This window comes from Ranitomeya imitator, chromosome 3, assembly GCF_032444005.1.
Source record: "Ranitomeya imitator isolate aRanImi1 chromosome 3, aRanImi1.pri, whole genome shotgun sequence".
In the NCBI taxonomy this organism is placed as follows: Eukaryota; Metazoa; Chordata; class Amphibia; order Anura; family Dendrobatidae; genus Ranitomeya; species Ranitomeya imitator.
In genome coordinates, this window is record NC_091284.1 from 25,813,845 (window position 1) to 25,829,061 (window position 15,217).

The 15,217-nt window shown below is 44.1% G+C and overlaps 1 protein-coding gene across 2 annotated transcripts in view; it reads right to left on the minus strand.

The window, feature by feature from the left end:
- Positions 1 to 15,217, minus strand: part of POU2F1 (POU class 2 homeobox 1) — a 118,497-nt gene that overhangs the window by 37,523 nt on the left and 65,757 nt on the right. The window contains exons 1-2 of one of the 2 annotated variants that reach the window (XM_069760595.1): positions 12,150 to 12,420; positions 1,397 to 1,459 (exon numbers count right to left, since the gene is read on the minus strand). In XM_069760595.1, the coding sequence (XP_069616696.1) occupies positions 1,397 to 1,459; positions 12,150 to 12,177 (91 nt within the window). In that variant the 5' untranslated portion in view covers positions 12,178 to 12,420. Of the gene's footprint in view, positions 1 to 1,396; positions 1,460 to 12,149; positions 12,421 to 15,217 lie in introns of those variants that run through there. The other variant, XM_069760594.1, reaches the window with a different exon arrangement.

Sequence of the window (15,217 nt, forward strand, 5' to 3'; positions counted from 1 at the left end):
CAGCGAGCAAAACAAGGGGACAGCGAGCAAAACAAGGGGACAGCGAGCCGGGGGGCAAAACAAGGGGACAGCGAGCAAAACAAGGGGACAGCGAGGCGGGGGACAAAACAAGGGCACAGCGAGCCGGGGGCCCAAAACAAGGGGACAGCGAGCCGGGGGGGGGGCAAAACAAGGGGACAGCGAGCCAGGGGGGGGGGGGGGGAGCAAAACAAGGGGACAGCGAGCAAAACAAGGGGACAGCGAGCCGGGGGCCCAAAACATGGGGACAGCGAGGTGCGGGGCAAAACAAGGGGACAGTGGGCCTGGGGGGGCAAAACAAGGGGACAGCGAGCGTGGGGCAAAACAAGGGGACAGCGAGCGTGGGGCAAAACAAGGGGACAGCGAGCGTGGGGCAAAACATGGGGACAGCGAGCGTGGGGCAAAACAAGGGGACAGCGAGCGTGGGGCAAAACAAGGGGACAGCGAGCCGGGGGCAAAACAAGGGGACAGCGAGCCGGGGGCGAAAAACAAGGGGACAGTGGGCGCGTGGGGCAAAACAAGGGGACAGCGAGCGTGGGGCAAAACAAGGGGACAGCGAGCGTGGGGCAAAACAAGGGGACAGCGAGCGTGGGGCAAAACAAGGGGACAGCGAGCGTGGGGCAAAACAAGGGGACAGCGAGCGCGAGCCGGGAGGCAAAACAAGGGGACAGCGAGGGGAGGGGCTGGGGGGGTCAAAAAAAAGGGGTCAGCGAGACGGGGGCAAAACAAGGGGACAGCGAGCAGAGGGGGCAAGACAAGCGGACAGCGAGCAGGGGGGCAAGACAAGCGGACAGCGAGCAGGGGGGGCAAGACAAGCGGACAGCGAGCGCGGGGGGGCAAAACAAGGGGACAGCGAGCAGGGGGGGCAAAACAAGGGGGCAACGAGTCGGGGGCAAAAAAACAAAACAGAAAAGTAAGAGATTTTAAAGAGGAAAGTGAGCAGGTGCAAAAAGAAAACAGGACAGTAAGCAAGTGCAAAAAAACGGGGATAGCGAGCAAGTGCACAACGCTAACAGGGTGCATAGAGAACCATTAGGGCAGCGGACACCACACATTTTGCAAGGACGTGCAGAATTACATGGAGAATAAGGAGATCAATACTTTGGTTAATATCCAGATTGGGTGATTATAATTATTAACCCCTCATGGCCTGACAGGACGCACGTTACAGGGACTGCCTTCTACACAGGTCAGAGGTCGCCATCTATCCGCCCCAATGACAGGTCCATGAAATACACTGTGCTCCTCCTCAGCCCCTGAGTTTCCACATCATAAACCACAAATTGGAATAATGGCCCTCCCCAATCTAGGAGGTGATGATCCGTAGAACAAGTGCGCCCCCTGCGAGGAGGCCGCATGCGGACCACCACAGTAATACCTGTGTTTCCATCTCCGCTCTCTGCTGATTTACTGTTTTCTGACGGATTGTTCATTCTTGCATCTGAAGAGAAAGAAAAAAAAAATTGAATTGAAAATTAAAAATTCTCAGATGAACAATAAAAATAAATCAACACCTACAGATTAGCCAATGAAGTCAGTGGTGGGACGAGACGGGAGCAAGTCTGTGCAGAGTGGAGATGCAGTGTGCTGTATAGCAGAGCTCATCGTCACCACCTCTGTACATAAAGCTAAAGCGCTGCCGAAAGTAACAGCCGCCAATAACTCAAAGATTCTCTCCTGGTCCGAGGAGAGCGTCAGTCACAACATAGGGGGCAGTTATAGGACGGGAGTGAAGTGTAAGAGGCTCAAAAAAAAAACAAACAAAAAAAAACCAACCTAAATAAAGTTAAAAAATCTTTCAGGGACGGCGGAGGATGACCCAGTGCTGCACATGCCGATCCCCAGCAGTTCCATAGACAATGATTGGAGGGGTGGTGTGCATGCTCGCCCTCCGCTCCACTCAAAGGGGGATCTACAGAGCCCCCCATCCCTGCAGATGTCCCACCACCCCCGGCCCGATCATTTTTACCTTTCACAACTAAATTGTGACTCGAAATTACATTTCCTAGTTTTCGAAGAACGGCCGCGGGATTCAGGACAACAGATTGTGGCCTCCGTCGTTTGCAGGGAGCACGTTTTGCCCATTTCGCCACAGTCATTTCAGAAGGTGGAAATTACGGGGCTGGTGTGAAATGATCGGGCACAAATCTCTGTCTCTGCGATGTGGATATTGATGCACAGCTTTTCAGTAACTTTTTTTTGGTGCACAAATTACCGGCTGCACCTAATCCCCCTGAGCCTGCAGCGCAGACCCCTCCATATAGCAGTCATACACATATATGTCCTCAGTGATGGAGGCCGCGCCACGTCCGCTTCATTCACACATCAATTAGCACCACCGTGCTTCTCAGATTGGTGGAGTCCATCGAATGGGTGCAAATAAATGGGACAGCGAAAAGGTGCAAAAAAAGGGGACAGCGAAAAGGTGCAAATAAAAGAGGGGACAGCGAGCGGGTGCAAATAAAAAAGGGGACAGAAGGTGCAAATAAAAGAGGGGACAGCGAGCAGGTGCAAGCAAAAAAGGGGACAGCGAGCAGGTGCAAGTAAAAAAGGGGACAGCGATCAGGTGCAAGTAAAAAAGGGGACAGCGAGCGGGTGCAAGTAAAAAAGGGGACAGCGAGCGGGTGCAAGTAAAAAAGGGGACAGCGAGTGGGTGCAAATAAAAAAAGGGGACAGCGAGAAGGTGGAAATAAAAAAAGGGGACAGCGAGAAGGTGGAAATAAAAAAAGGGGCACAGCTAGCGGGTGCAAATAAAAGGGGACAGCGAAAAGGTGCAAATAAAAAAGGGGACAGCGAGCGGCTGCAAATAAAAAAAGGGGACAGCGAGAAGGTGCAAATAAAAAAAGGGGACAGCGAGAAGGTGGAAATAAAAAAAGGGGACAGCGAGCAGGTGCAAATTAAAAAGGGGCACAGCTAGCGGGTGCAAATAAAAGGGGACAGCGAAAAGGTGCAAATAAAAAAGGGGACAGTGAGCGGGTGCAAATAAAAAAGGGGACAGTGAGCGGGTGCAAATAAAAAAGGGGACAGTGAGCGGGTGCAAATAAAAAAGGGGACAGTGAGAAGGTGCAAACAAAAAAGGGGACAGTGAGCGGGTGCAAATAAAAAAGGGGACAGTGAGCGGGTGCAAATAAAAGAGGGGACAGAGAAGGTGCAAATAAAAAAGGGGACAGCAAACGAGTGCAAATATAAGGTCTGCAGTTCTGTGTTACAACTGGTATCCATATACCGACATATTTGTAGAATGGGGCGAGGTTACAGTCATTCATCTCGTGATCAGAAACCATAGTGGTGACTTGTTCGTCCCCCTTCTATAGTAAATGAACAGCTCGGATGGAAAAGTGGGGCTTCCGGCATTCAGACACACAATTATCGAAATGACTCCAGAAAGTAGCAGGTGTGCACCCAGGAAACCATTCACAGCAGTGTTGTAAAGTGAGAATGGAACTTAGCAACCTAAACTTTATAAAGCGTAACTGTAGATAAAAGTCTCAAGGAAGGAACCAAGTGTAACAACAAAAAACTGGGAGAAATCATTGAACAGGAGGCTACAAAATATAAGTCACATTCTCCAACAGTAAGAGGAGATGATAAAAACGATGAAAAATGAAAACAAAGTATATGAGAAAGTTGTAATAACAAATACCTAATATTCCAGGTATAATCTCTAGAAATCGGGTCTATGGGGAATCACTACATCACCAGTGGCCCAGAAATGACCCCGAAGTGCACATTACCTACTGCTCACTGCCACTGTACATAGGGGGCAGTATTATAGTCTTGTACAGAGGAGCAGTATTACAGTAGTTACGGTATATTCTCGTACATAGGGGCAGTATTATAGTAGTTATATTCTTGTACATAGGGGGCAGTATTATAGTAGTTATATTCTTGTACATAGGGGGCAGTATTATAGTAGTTATATTCTTGTACATAGGAGCAGTATTATAGTAGTTATATTCTTGTACATAGGGGCAGTATTATAGTAGTTATATTCTCGTACATAGGAGCAGTATTATAGTAGTTATATTCTTGTACATAGGGGCAGTATTATAGTAGTTATATTCTTGTACATAGGGGGCAGTATTATAGTAGTTATATTCTTGTACATAGGAGCAGTATTATAGTAGTTATATTCTTGTACATAGGGGCAGTATTATAGTAGTTATATTCTTGTACATAGGGGGCAGTATTATAGTAGTTATATTCTTGTACATAGGAGCAGTATTATAGTAGTTATATTCCTGTACATAGGAGCAGTATTATAGTAGTTATATTCTTGTACATAGGAGCAGTATTATAGTAGTTATATTCTTGTACATAGGGGGCAGTATTATAGTAGTTATATTCTTGTACATAGGAGCAGTATTATAGTAGTTATATTCTTGTACATAGGAGCAGTATTATAGTAGCTATATTCTTGTACATAGGGGGCAGTATTATAGTAGTTATATTCTTGTACACAGGAGCAGTGTTATAGTAGTTATATTCTTGTACATAGGAGCAGTATTATAGTAATTATATTCTTGTACATAGGGGGCAGTATTATAGTAGTTATATTCTTGTACACAGGAGCAGTGTTATAGTAGTTATATTCTTGTACATAGGAGCAGTATTATAGGAGCTATATTCTTGTACATAGGAGCAGTATTATAGTAGTTATATTCTTGTACACAGGAGCAGTGTTATAGTAGTTATATTCTTGTACATAGGAGCAGTATTATAGGAGCTATATTCTTGTACATAGGAACAGTATTATAGTAGTTATATTCTTGTACACAGGAGCAGTATTATAGTAGTTATATTCTTGTACATAGGGGCAGTATTATAGTAGTTATATTCTTGTACATAGGAGCAGTATTATAGTAGTTATATTCTTGTACATAGGGGCAGTATTATAGTGGTTATATTCTTGTACATAGGAACAGTATTATAGTAGTTATAATACTGCCCCTAAGTACAAGAATATAGCTCCTATAATACTGCTCCTATGTACAAGAATATAGTAGTTATATTCTTGTACATGGGGCAGTATTATAGTAGTTATATTCTTATACATAGGGGGCAGTATTATAGTAGTTGTATTCTAGTACATGGGGCAGTATTATAGTAGTTACTAGATTGTGGCCCGATTCTAACGCATCGGGTATTCTAGAATATGCATGTCCCCGTAGTATATGGACAATGATGATTCCAGAATTCGCAGCAGACTGTGCCCGTCGCTGATTGGTCGAGGCAACCTTTATGACATCATCGTCGCCATGGCAACCATTATGACATCTACGTCGATACTGTGCCCGTCGCTGAATCAGAAACGTGGGATGTCTACGTCCTTTATGACATCATCGTCGCTGTGCCCGTTGCTGATTGGTCGAGGCCTGGCGGCCTCGACCAATCAGGGATGCGGGATTTCCAGGACAGACAGACGGAAAAACCATTAGTGTGTATATATATATATATATATATATATATATATATATATATATATATATATATATATATATATATATATATATATATATATATATATATATATATATATATATATATATATATATATACATACAGTGGGGCAAAAAAGTATTTAGTCAGTCAGCAATAGTGCAAGTTCCACCACTTAAAAAGATGAGAGGCGTCTGTAATTTACATCATAGGTAGACCTCAACTATGGGAGACAAACTGAGAAAAAAAATCCAGAAAATCACATTGTCTGTTTTTTTAACATTTTATTTGCATATTATGGTGGAAAATAAGTATTTGGTCAGAAACAAAATTTCATCTCAATACTTTGTAATATATCCTTTGTTGGCAATGACAGAGGTCAAACGTTTTCTGTAAGTCTTCACAAGGTTGCCACACACTGTTGTTGGTATGTTGGCCCATTCCTCCATGCAGATCTCCTCTAGAGCAGTGATGTTTTGGCTTTTCGCTTGGCAACACGGACTTTCAACTCCCTCCAAAGGTTTTCTATAGGGTTGAGATCTGGAGACTGGCTAGGCCACTCCAGGACCTTGAAATGCTTCTTACGAAGCCACTCCTTCGTTGCCCTGGCGGTGTGCTTTGGATCACTGTCATGTTGAAAGACCCAGCCACGTTTCATCTTCAATGCCCTTGCTGATGGAAGGAGGTTTGCACTCAAAATCTCACAATACATGGCCCCATTCATTCTTTCATGTACCCGGATCAGTCGTCCTGGCCCCTTTGCAGAGAAACAGCCCCAAAGCATGATGTTTCCACCACCATGCTTTACAGTAGGTATGGTGTTTGATGGATGCAACTCAGTATTCTTTTTCCTCCAAACACAACAAGTTGTGTTTCTACCAAACAGTTCCAGTTTGGTTTCATCAGACCATAGGACATTCTCCCAAAACTCCTCTGGATCATCCAAATGCTTTCTAGCAAACTTCAGACGGGCCCGGACATGTACTGGCTTAAGCAGTGGGACACGTCTGGCACTGCAGGATCTGAGTCCATGGTGGCGTAGTGTGTTACTTATGGTAGGCCTTGTTACATTGGTCCCAGCTCTCTGCAGTTCATTCACTAGGTCCCCCCGCGTGGTTCTGGGATTTTTGCTCACAGTTCTTGTGATCATTCTGACCCCACGGGGTGGGATTTTGCGTGGAGCCCCAGATCGAGGGAGATTATCAGTGGTCTTGTATGTCTTCCATTTTCTAATTATTGCTACCACTGTTGATTTCTTCACTCCAAGCTGGTTGGCTATTGCAGATTCAGTCTTCCCAGCCTGGTGCAGGGCTACAATTTTGTTTCTGGTGTCCTTTGACAGCTCTTTGGTCTTCACCATAGTGGAGTTTGGAGTCAGACTGTTTGAGGGTGTGCACAGGTGTCTTTTTATACTGATAACAAGTTTAAACAGGTGCCATTACTACAGGTAATGAGTGGAGGAAAGAGGAGACTCTTAAAGAAGAAGTTACAGGTCTGTGAGAGCCAGAAATCTTGATTGTTTGTTTCTGACCAAATACTTATTTTCCACCATAATATGCAAATAAAATGTTAAAAAAACAGACAATGTGATTTTCTGGATGTTTTTTTCTCAGTTTGTCTCCCATAGTTGAGGTCTACCTATGATGTAAATTACAGACGCCTCTCATCTTTTTAAGTGGTGGAACTTGCACTATTGCTGACTGACTAAATACTTTTTTGCCCCACTGTATGTATATATGTATATATATATATATATATTCTTGTACATGGGGCAGTATTATAGTAGTTATATTCTTATACATAGGGGGCAGTATTATAGTAGCTATATTCTTATACATAGGGGCAGTATTATCTATAATATAACGCTGGGAGCGTCACTCTGTCCGAAGCCTCTATAGACTGCGCAAGCGCAAGCGCCGGCGCAGTCTGGGCCTCACAGAGCGACGCTCCCGGGAGATCGCGGTATGCGTAAGCACTGAACGAATACCGCGATCTCCACCGGAGAGTCAGGGACCGCCAGGAGGGAGGGTAAGTATACTCACCTTTCCCGGTTCCAGCGCTGCTTGCGGCTCCGTCTCCCGGCTCCTCTGCTCCCGGCTCCGGAGGGCGCGGACTGCGCAGGCGCCGATTCCTGCTGCCGGAATCGGCGCCTGCGCAGTCCGCGCTTTCCGGCGCCATTTTCTTGAAGACACACTCCGGCTCCACTGCAGGTGTGTCTTCAAGAAAATGGCGCCGGAAAGCGCGGACTGCGCAGGCGCTGATTCCTGCTGCCGGAATCGGCGCCTGCGCAGTCCCTGCTTTCCGGCGCCATTTTCTTGAAGACATACCTGCAGTGGAGCCGGATGATAGGTGAGTATGGTATTTTTTTTTTTTTTATATGGCAGCAGCATTCGGGGGCATACACACTGGAGCGGGGGGCATATAATCCAATGGTGGCGCAGGATGGGAGCAGCACATGACAGAACGGGCGCAGGATGGCCGCAGCACATGACAGAACGGGCGCAGGATGGCCGCAGCACATGACAGAACGGGCGCAGGATGGCAGCAGCACATGACAGAACGGGCGCAGGATGGCAGCAGCACATGACAGAACGGGCGCAGGATGGCAGCAGCACATGACAGAACGGGCGCAGGATGGCAGCAGCACATGACAGAACGGGCGCAGGATGGCAGCAGCACATGACAGAACGGGCGCAGGATGGCAGCAGCAAATGACAGAACGGGGACGCAGGATGGGAGCAGCAATTGACAGAACGGGGACGCAGGATGGGAGCAGCAAATGACAGAACGGGGACGCAGGATGGCAGCAGCACATGACAGAACGGGCGCAGGATGGGAGCAGCAAATGACAGAATGGAGGCGCAGGATGGGAGCAGCACATGACAGGATGGAGACCATATACCAATATAAATGCTCGCCACCCGGGCGTAGAACGGGTTCAATAGCTAGTAGTAGTTATATTCTTGTACATAGGGGGCAGTATTATAGGAGCTATGTTCTTGTACATAGGAGCAGTATTATAGTAGTTAAATTCGTGTACATAGGGGCAGTATTATAGTAGTTATATTCTTGTACATAGGAGCAGTATTATAGTAGTTAAATTCGTGTACATAGGGGCAGTATTATAGTAGTTATATTCTTGTACATAGGAGCAGTATTATAGTAGTTAAATTCTTGTACATAGGGGCAGTATTATAGTAGTTATATTCTTTTACATAGGAGCAGTATTATAGTAGTTATATTCTTGTACATAGGAGCAGTATTATAGTAGTTATATTCTTGTACATAGGGGCAGTATTATAGTAGTTAAATTCGTGTACATAGGGGCAGTATTATAGTAGTTATATTCTTGTACATAGGGGCAGTATTATAGTAGTTATATTCTTGTACATAGGAGCAGTATTATAGTAGTTATATTCTTGTATATAGGAGCAGTATTATAGTAGTTATATTCTTGTATATAGGAGCAGTATTATAGTAGTTATATTCTTGTACATAGGGGCAGTATTATAGTAGTTATATTCTTGTACATAGGAGCAGTATTATAGTAGTTATATTCTTGTACATAGGGGCAGTATTATAGTAGTTATATTCTTGTACATAGGAGCAGTATTATAGTAGCAATATTCTTGTACATAGGAGCAGTATTATAGGAGCTATATTCTTGTACATAGGGGCAGTATTATAGTAGTTATATTCTTGTACATAGGGGCAGTATTATAGTAGTTATATTCTTGTACATAGGGGCAGTATTATAGTAGTTATATTCTTGTACATTGGGTGCAGTATTATAGTAGTTATATTCTTGTACATAGAAGCAGTATTATAGTAGTTATATTCTTGTACATAGGGGGCAGTATTATAGTAGTTATATTCTTGTACATAGGAGCAGTATTATAGTAGTTATATTCTTGTACATAGGGGCAGTATTATAGTAGTTATATTCTTGTACATAGGGGCAGTATTATAGTAGTTATATTCTTGTACATAGGAGCAGTATTATAGTAGTTATATTCTTGTACATAGGGGGCAGTATTATAGTAGTTATATTCTTGTACATAGGAGCAGTATTATAGTAGTTATATTCTTGTACATAGGGGCAGTATTATAGTAGTTATATTCTTGTACATAGGAGGCAGTATTATAGTAGTTATATTCTTGTACATAGGGGCAGTATTATAGTAGTTATATTCTTGTACATAGGAGCAGTATTATAGTAGTTATATTCTTGTACATAGGGAGCATTATTATAGTAGTTGTATTCTTGTACATAGGAGCAGTATTATAGTAGTTATATTCTTGTACATAGGAGCAGTATTATAGTAGTTGTATTCTTGTACATGGGGAGCATTATTATAGTAGTTATATTCTTGTACATAGGGGCAGTATTATAGTAGTTATATTCTTGTACATAGGAGCAGTATTATAGTAGTTGTATTCTTGTATATAGGGGCAGTATTATAGTAGTTATATTCTTGTATATAGGAGCAGTATTATAGTAGTTATATTCTTGTACATAGGAGCAGTATTATAGTAGTTATATTCTTGTATATAGGGAGCATTATTATAGTAGTTATATTCTTGTACATAGGAGCAGCATTATAGTAATTATATTCTTGTACATAGGGGCAGTCTTATCGTATGTTTTGGAAAATTAAGTTTCCCCTGCAGTATAATTTTACACAGGAGCACAGTACAATATGGCGACATATGAGCAATGCTACCCCCAAGTGTAAGTTACAGATTTACGTTACTATATTTGTGCATCGCCGGCTCCTGAGTTTCCATTTAATGTCTTCATCAATACGGCCTCCACTATATTAACCCCACCATAATGAGGGGAGGTCTATGAGGGGGCCGCTGTCTGTTCCCACCACGACCTCAGCGCAGGATATGGCGGAGTTATTCTCTGCGGGTCTTGTATACGGTTCATCTTTCACAGGACGACGCTCCAGGTGATGCACAGATCGGCAGATCAGGTACCTGGGGAAATGACCGTCTGGGTCTTGATTCATTAAAAATCTCTTGAACTGAACCGTCCATCTCCTCAGTGCACAAAATAGAGGATGAGCAATTAACCAGCGCTCTGCCAGAAACAATACAGGAGTACAGCAAGACTCCAGAAACAGCGGCACATTAATCTGCGCAACAACGGAGATACCTGTGCTGAATGCACCAAAAAGGAAACCATCAGCAAGGATGGCCAGTGCACTCTTGATGACTGCGCACCGCACCTGCAAGCTTTACCTTTGCAGCACATGAGCCAACGAAGCTCACAAGCTTCAGTCGTGCGCCCATTGCCTAGGAGACCGACCACCGCTGATAAGACTGCAGAGGGAGCTGGTAACTTAGCCCACGAGCAGTATATACAGGTAAAATGCAAAGTTGCTAATCAAATAATTTATAATATTTCCCCCATCTGAAATGGGTAGAGACAACCCCTTTAATGTGGGTGCTGATCCTCCCAAAGAAAACCTTAACCCTTCTGCAAATGTGAGCATTTTTGGTATAATTAAAAAGGTAAACCTCCCCTTTAAAAAGGGATATCTGACAGATAAAGGCCGCACGGTTTGGACAAGGCAATTCCTCCTGATCCACATTCACGTTGGCCGAGCGTGCATGTACTGGATGAGGAGAGGGTGATAAAAGCTGCTGGGGACAAATGATCAGGCATACTGAAATCCAACAGCCCAATCATTCTTTTAGGAAACTTAGGACACGTTTGATGGTTGGTTGGTTCATCTAATGTGTATGTATGAGAGCTATCCCCTATTCACAGCTAGGATCAGGGGGTCCCACACTTAGAAAAAAAAAAAGAAAAAAAAAAAAAAAAAAGAGGTTAATCCCCAATGCTCGTGAGCTGACATACCCCTAGATAGGGGATTCCTATAGTGGATATCTAAAAAAAAAAAAAAAAAAAAAAATCAGCAACCGAGTGAAGAGGAGCCAAACATGGCGACTGTACCCCATCCGATCTCAATACTGCCCCCTACACTTTCCTCTCAGGGCGGCGAGTGACCGTGTGAACCATCTCCTACACATCCAGTGATAACAGACACTCAATGAACCATCTCTCCCCCCCCCCCTCCAGTTCCAAAAACGTGCATTTTTTTTTTTTTTTTTTTGCCTTTAGATTTCTTTTTCCTGCATCCAACAAGTGGATCAGCAAATATGCTCTTACATAGGACTGCAAGTTCCGGATGGATCTCTATAATGGAATTGTCAAAAAAAAAGGTAAAACTTTAATCAGATACGAGACCCCCTTCACTTCCCCTGCATGGCGTCACACAACCGTAGACGTGAAAAATATAAAAAAATAAATAAATAAAAATTTTTTAAAAAAAATAAAAAAATCGGCGACTGTGTCCGGCACATGTAGCACAGGAACAGTGGAGGAAACAGTAAAAAAGGACCAGTCCAGTAGTATAGAAAAAAAAACAAAAAGAAAAAATTAAGGAGCCGTGCATACTTCCTATCGGCTATCCTCAGCCTGAAAACAGAGAACAATAGCAGCAGGAGAGAATTGCAGAATGTTAGCGGCAAACTGTTAAAGACAAAACTAAAGGCGCTGCTCCGGCCCCCGACCCCACGAGCTCTGCTACATATGCTATGAGCCCATGCATAGTCACCGCCGCCCGCACCCCTCCTACCCGCAGCTATTTCCATATTAAAAGTGCTCAGACCGTACCCACCTAGTGCATACTCACTGCAGTCTAGCATGCCGTCAGATGAAGCGCCCGTTTCGCCCAGGGTCCAAACAGGTGGAAGAAGACTATGCCTGATGGGTCTATAGGAGGCGGCTAATTTTTGGGGTGTGGGGGGGGTAAAGAAAAAGGAGAGGTGGGGGGGTGGAAGTAATCGCTATTACTCCGGACTATACCATAGCAGCGGCCAGGCGAAGACGAAAACTTGAGTTGCTGTGTGGAGTTTTAGCCGCCGCTCGCTTGCTCGGTCGCTCGCTCTGACATTGTCAAGGCAACTGAAGCATGAAAAAGTTCCCCTTTTTTTTTTTTTTTTTTTTGTAATAAAATAGAAACAAAGATTGCAGCTGGCAGTTTCCATAATGAAGCTTAATCAGTATGCGGCTGATTAGGGCCTTATGCAAATCTTCCCTCGTTAGCGCGGCAGCCAGCACTTTGAAGTCCGTGAGCAATTCATTTGCAGAGTACACTGAAAGCGCTCCCTGCATAATTTAAAACCGCGGCATAAATATTTATCAGCTCATTTGCATATTAATTGGTTAGCGCAAACATTCCAAGCAAGCTCAGCAGCCGGGGAGAAAAGTGCAGGAAGGGGGGGGGGATAGAGAAAAGGAAGAAAAAAAAGAAAAAAAATTATCTCCTGAGCGCCAGCGTAATAATTAAATGAATATTTTTCTTCCATCGGATTTGGCTTTTTTTTTTTTCTTTTTTTCTTTTTTTACGAGAGGAAGACGAAGGACCAACGAGGGAGCGCGGAGAAAGTTCTATGGGGGATAAAGTTTGGGGCATTTGTATCAGATGCAGCAGAGTCGAGTGCGTTCCATGGACACAGCGGGGCACATTGCTCCGATACCTAGAGAGTATTGCGCTGCGGATCTGCACGCTACCAGCATTGTGGTGGAGATTTCCACGGGTGACACCCCGCAGGAACTTTAATCTGCAGCGGCAAACTGCCGAAACGGCGCTACTCTCCGGCCCTGCAGCGCCATTTCGGCAAGTTTAACGCTTTTTATATAAATGGCGGCTCAGTGCGGTCGAGGATGGCGCCGTCTACAGCATGAACAAGACGCCTACTTCACTAGATCTTACCCGCAAGCTCCGGAGAAAATCTATCATACTTTTGTAGTAAAATCTTGAAAAAAAAAAAAAGAAGTTACCCAGCTCAGATGTGCCACTTTGTAACCGCGTTAAATCATTTGCACGTGCAGAAAATGTCAGAGAAGATTAAATCAATTTTTTTTTTATTAAATACATTTCTTTAAAACAAATTTTAACAATACTTTTTTCTTCTTTTGTGGCAATTTATAGAATGGCCACTGGGGACAGTCGCAATTCCTGTTCTTCAGTGAACACTTTTCAGATGTCTCGCTATCATCACAGTCAGGATTACAAAGACTGATAACACCTCAATATAACACAGGATATACTATTCAGAATAGGTGATATCACAGCTCACCTCCTCCCCTTCTGTACAATAACTGATAACACCTCTATATACAGTAGATAACACAGGATCCACCATTCACAATAGGTAATGTCACAGCTCACCTCCTCCTGTACAATAACTGATAACACCTCTATATACAGGAGATAACACAGGATCCACCATTCACAATAGGTGATGTCACAGCTCACCTCCTCCTGTAAAATGACTGATAACACCTCTATATACAGGAGATAACACAGGATCCACCATTTACAATAGGTGGTGTCACAGCTCACCTCCTCCTCCTGTACAATGACTGATAACACCTCTATATACAGTAGATAACACAGGATCCACCATTCACAATAGGGGATGTCACAGGTCACCTCCCCCTCCTGTACAATGACTGACAACACCTCTATATACAGTAGATAACACAGGATCCACCATTCACAATAGGGGATGACACAGCTCACCTCCTCCTCCTGTACAATGACTGACAACACCTCTATATACAGTAGATAACACAGGATCCACCATTCACAATAGGGGATGTCACAGCTCACCTCCTCCTCCTGTACAATGACTGATAACACCTCTATATACAGTAGATAACACAGGATCCACCATTCACAATAGGTAATGTCACAGCTCACCTCCTCCTGTACAATGACTGATAACACCTCTATATACAGGAGATAACACAGGATCCACCATTTACAATAGGTGGTGTCACAGCTCACCTCCTCCTCCTGTACAATGACTGATAACACCTCTATATACAGGAGATAACACAGGATCCACCATTCACAATAGGGGATGTCACAGCTCACCTCCTCCTCCTGTACAATGACTGATAACACCTCTATATACAGTAGATAACACAGGATCCACCATTCACAATAGGGGATGTCACAGCTCACCTCCTCCTCCTGTACAATGACTGATAACACCTCTATATACAGTAGATAACACAGGATCCAACATTCACAATAGGGGATGTCACAGCTCACCTCCTCCTCATGTACAATGACTGATAACACCTGTATGTAGGTGATGTGAATCCCTCCTTGGTGACCTAGGCTGGGGGGAGCCTGTGGGCACTGGGTCAGCACATACTGAGAGTTGTAGTCCCTTTGTAGCTGTAGAGCCAGCGGGCACATAGAGATGGCGATCCTATCAGATACACATTTTGGGGTTTTCACAAAAAGCAACAAACTCAGCTCTGCTACATCTGTATTTTGTATTTTTTGCACAAAGATGGCCGAATTACAGGAAAGAAGCTGGGCGCCCGGGGTGAGGAGCGGCAGCACAGGGGGAGGATGGGGAGCAGCGGGACCCTCACAGGGTCTTTTGCATTCCTTTGGCTGCTAATCCCCTCACAACAAGGCTGTTAGCGGTGCGGGCTCAGTGCTGCTCTTCTGGGCACCGTCTATAGCGGAGGAAATCCTCCAGATTACAATAATAGGAATACTTCTGATTCTTCTCCAGTAATGCATGAAGGGTTTCTTAAAGGCACAGCGCTCATTACTCGCCTTATATTATGTTCCCTTACATCCCCAGGCGGTAATGAAATGCCGAGAACGCCCGATGTATTGTGCGAGCTACAATATAGTGTGGGCTCTCTGTATCG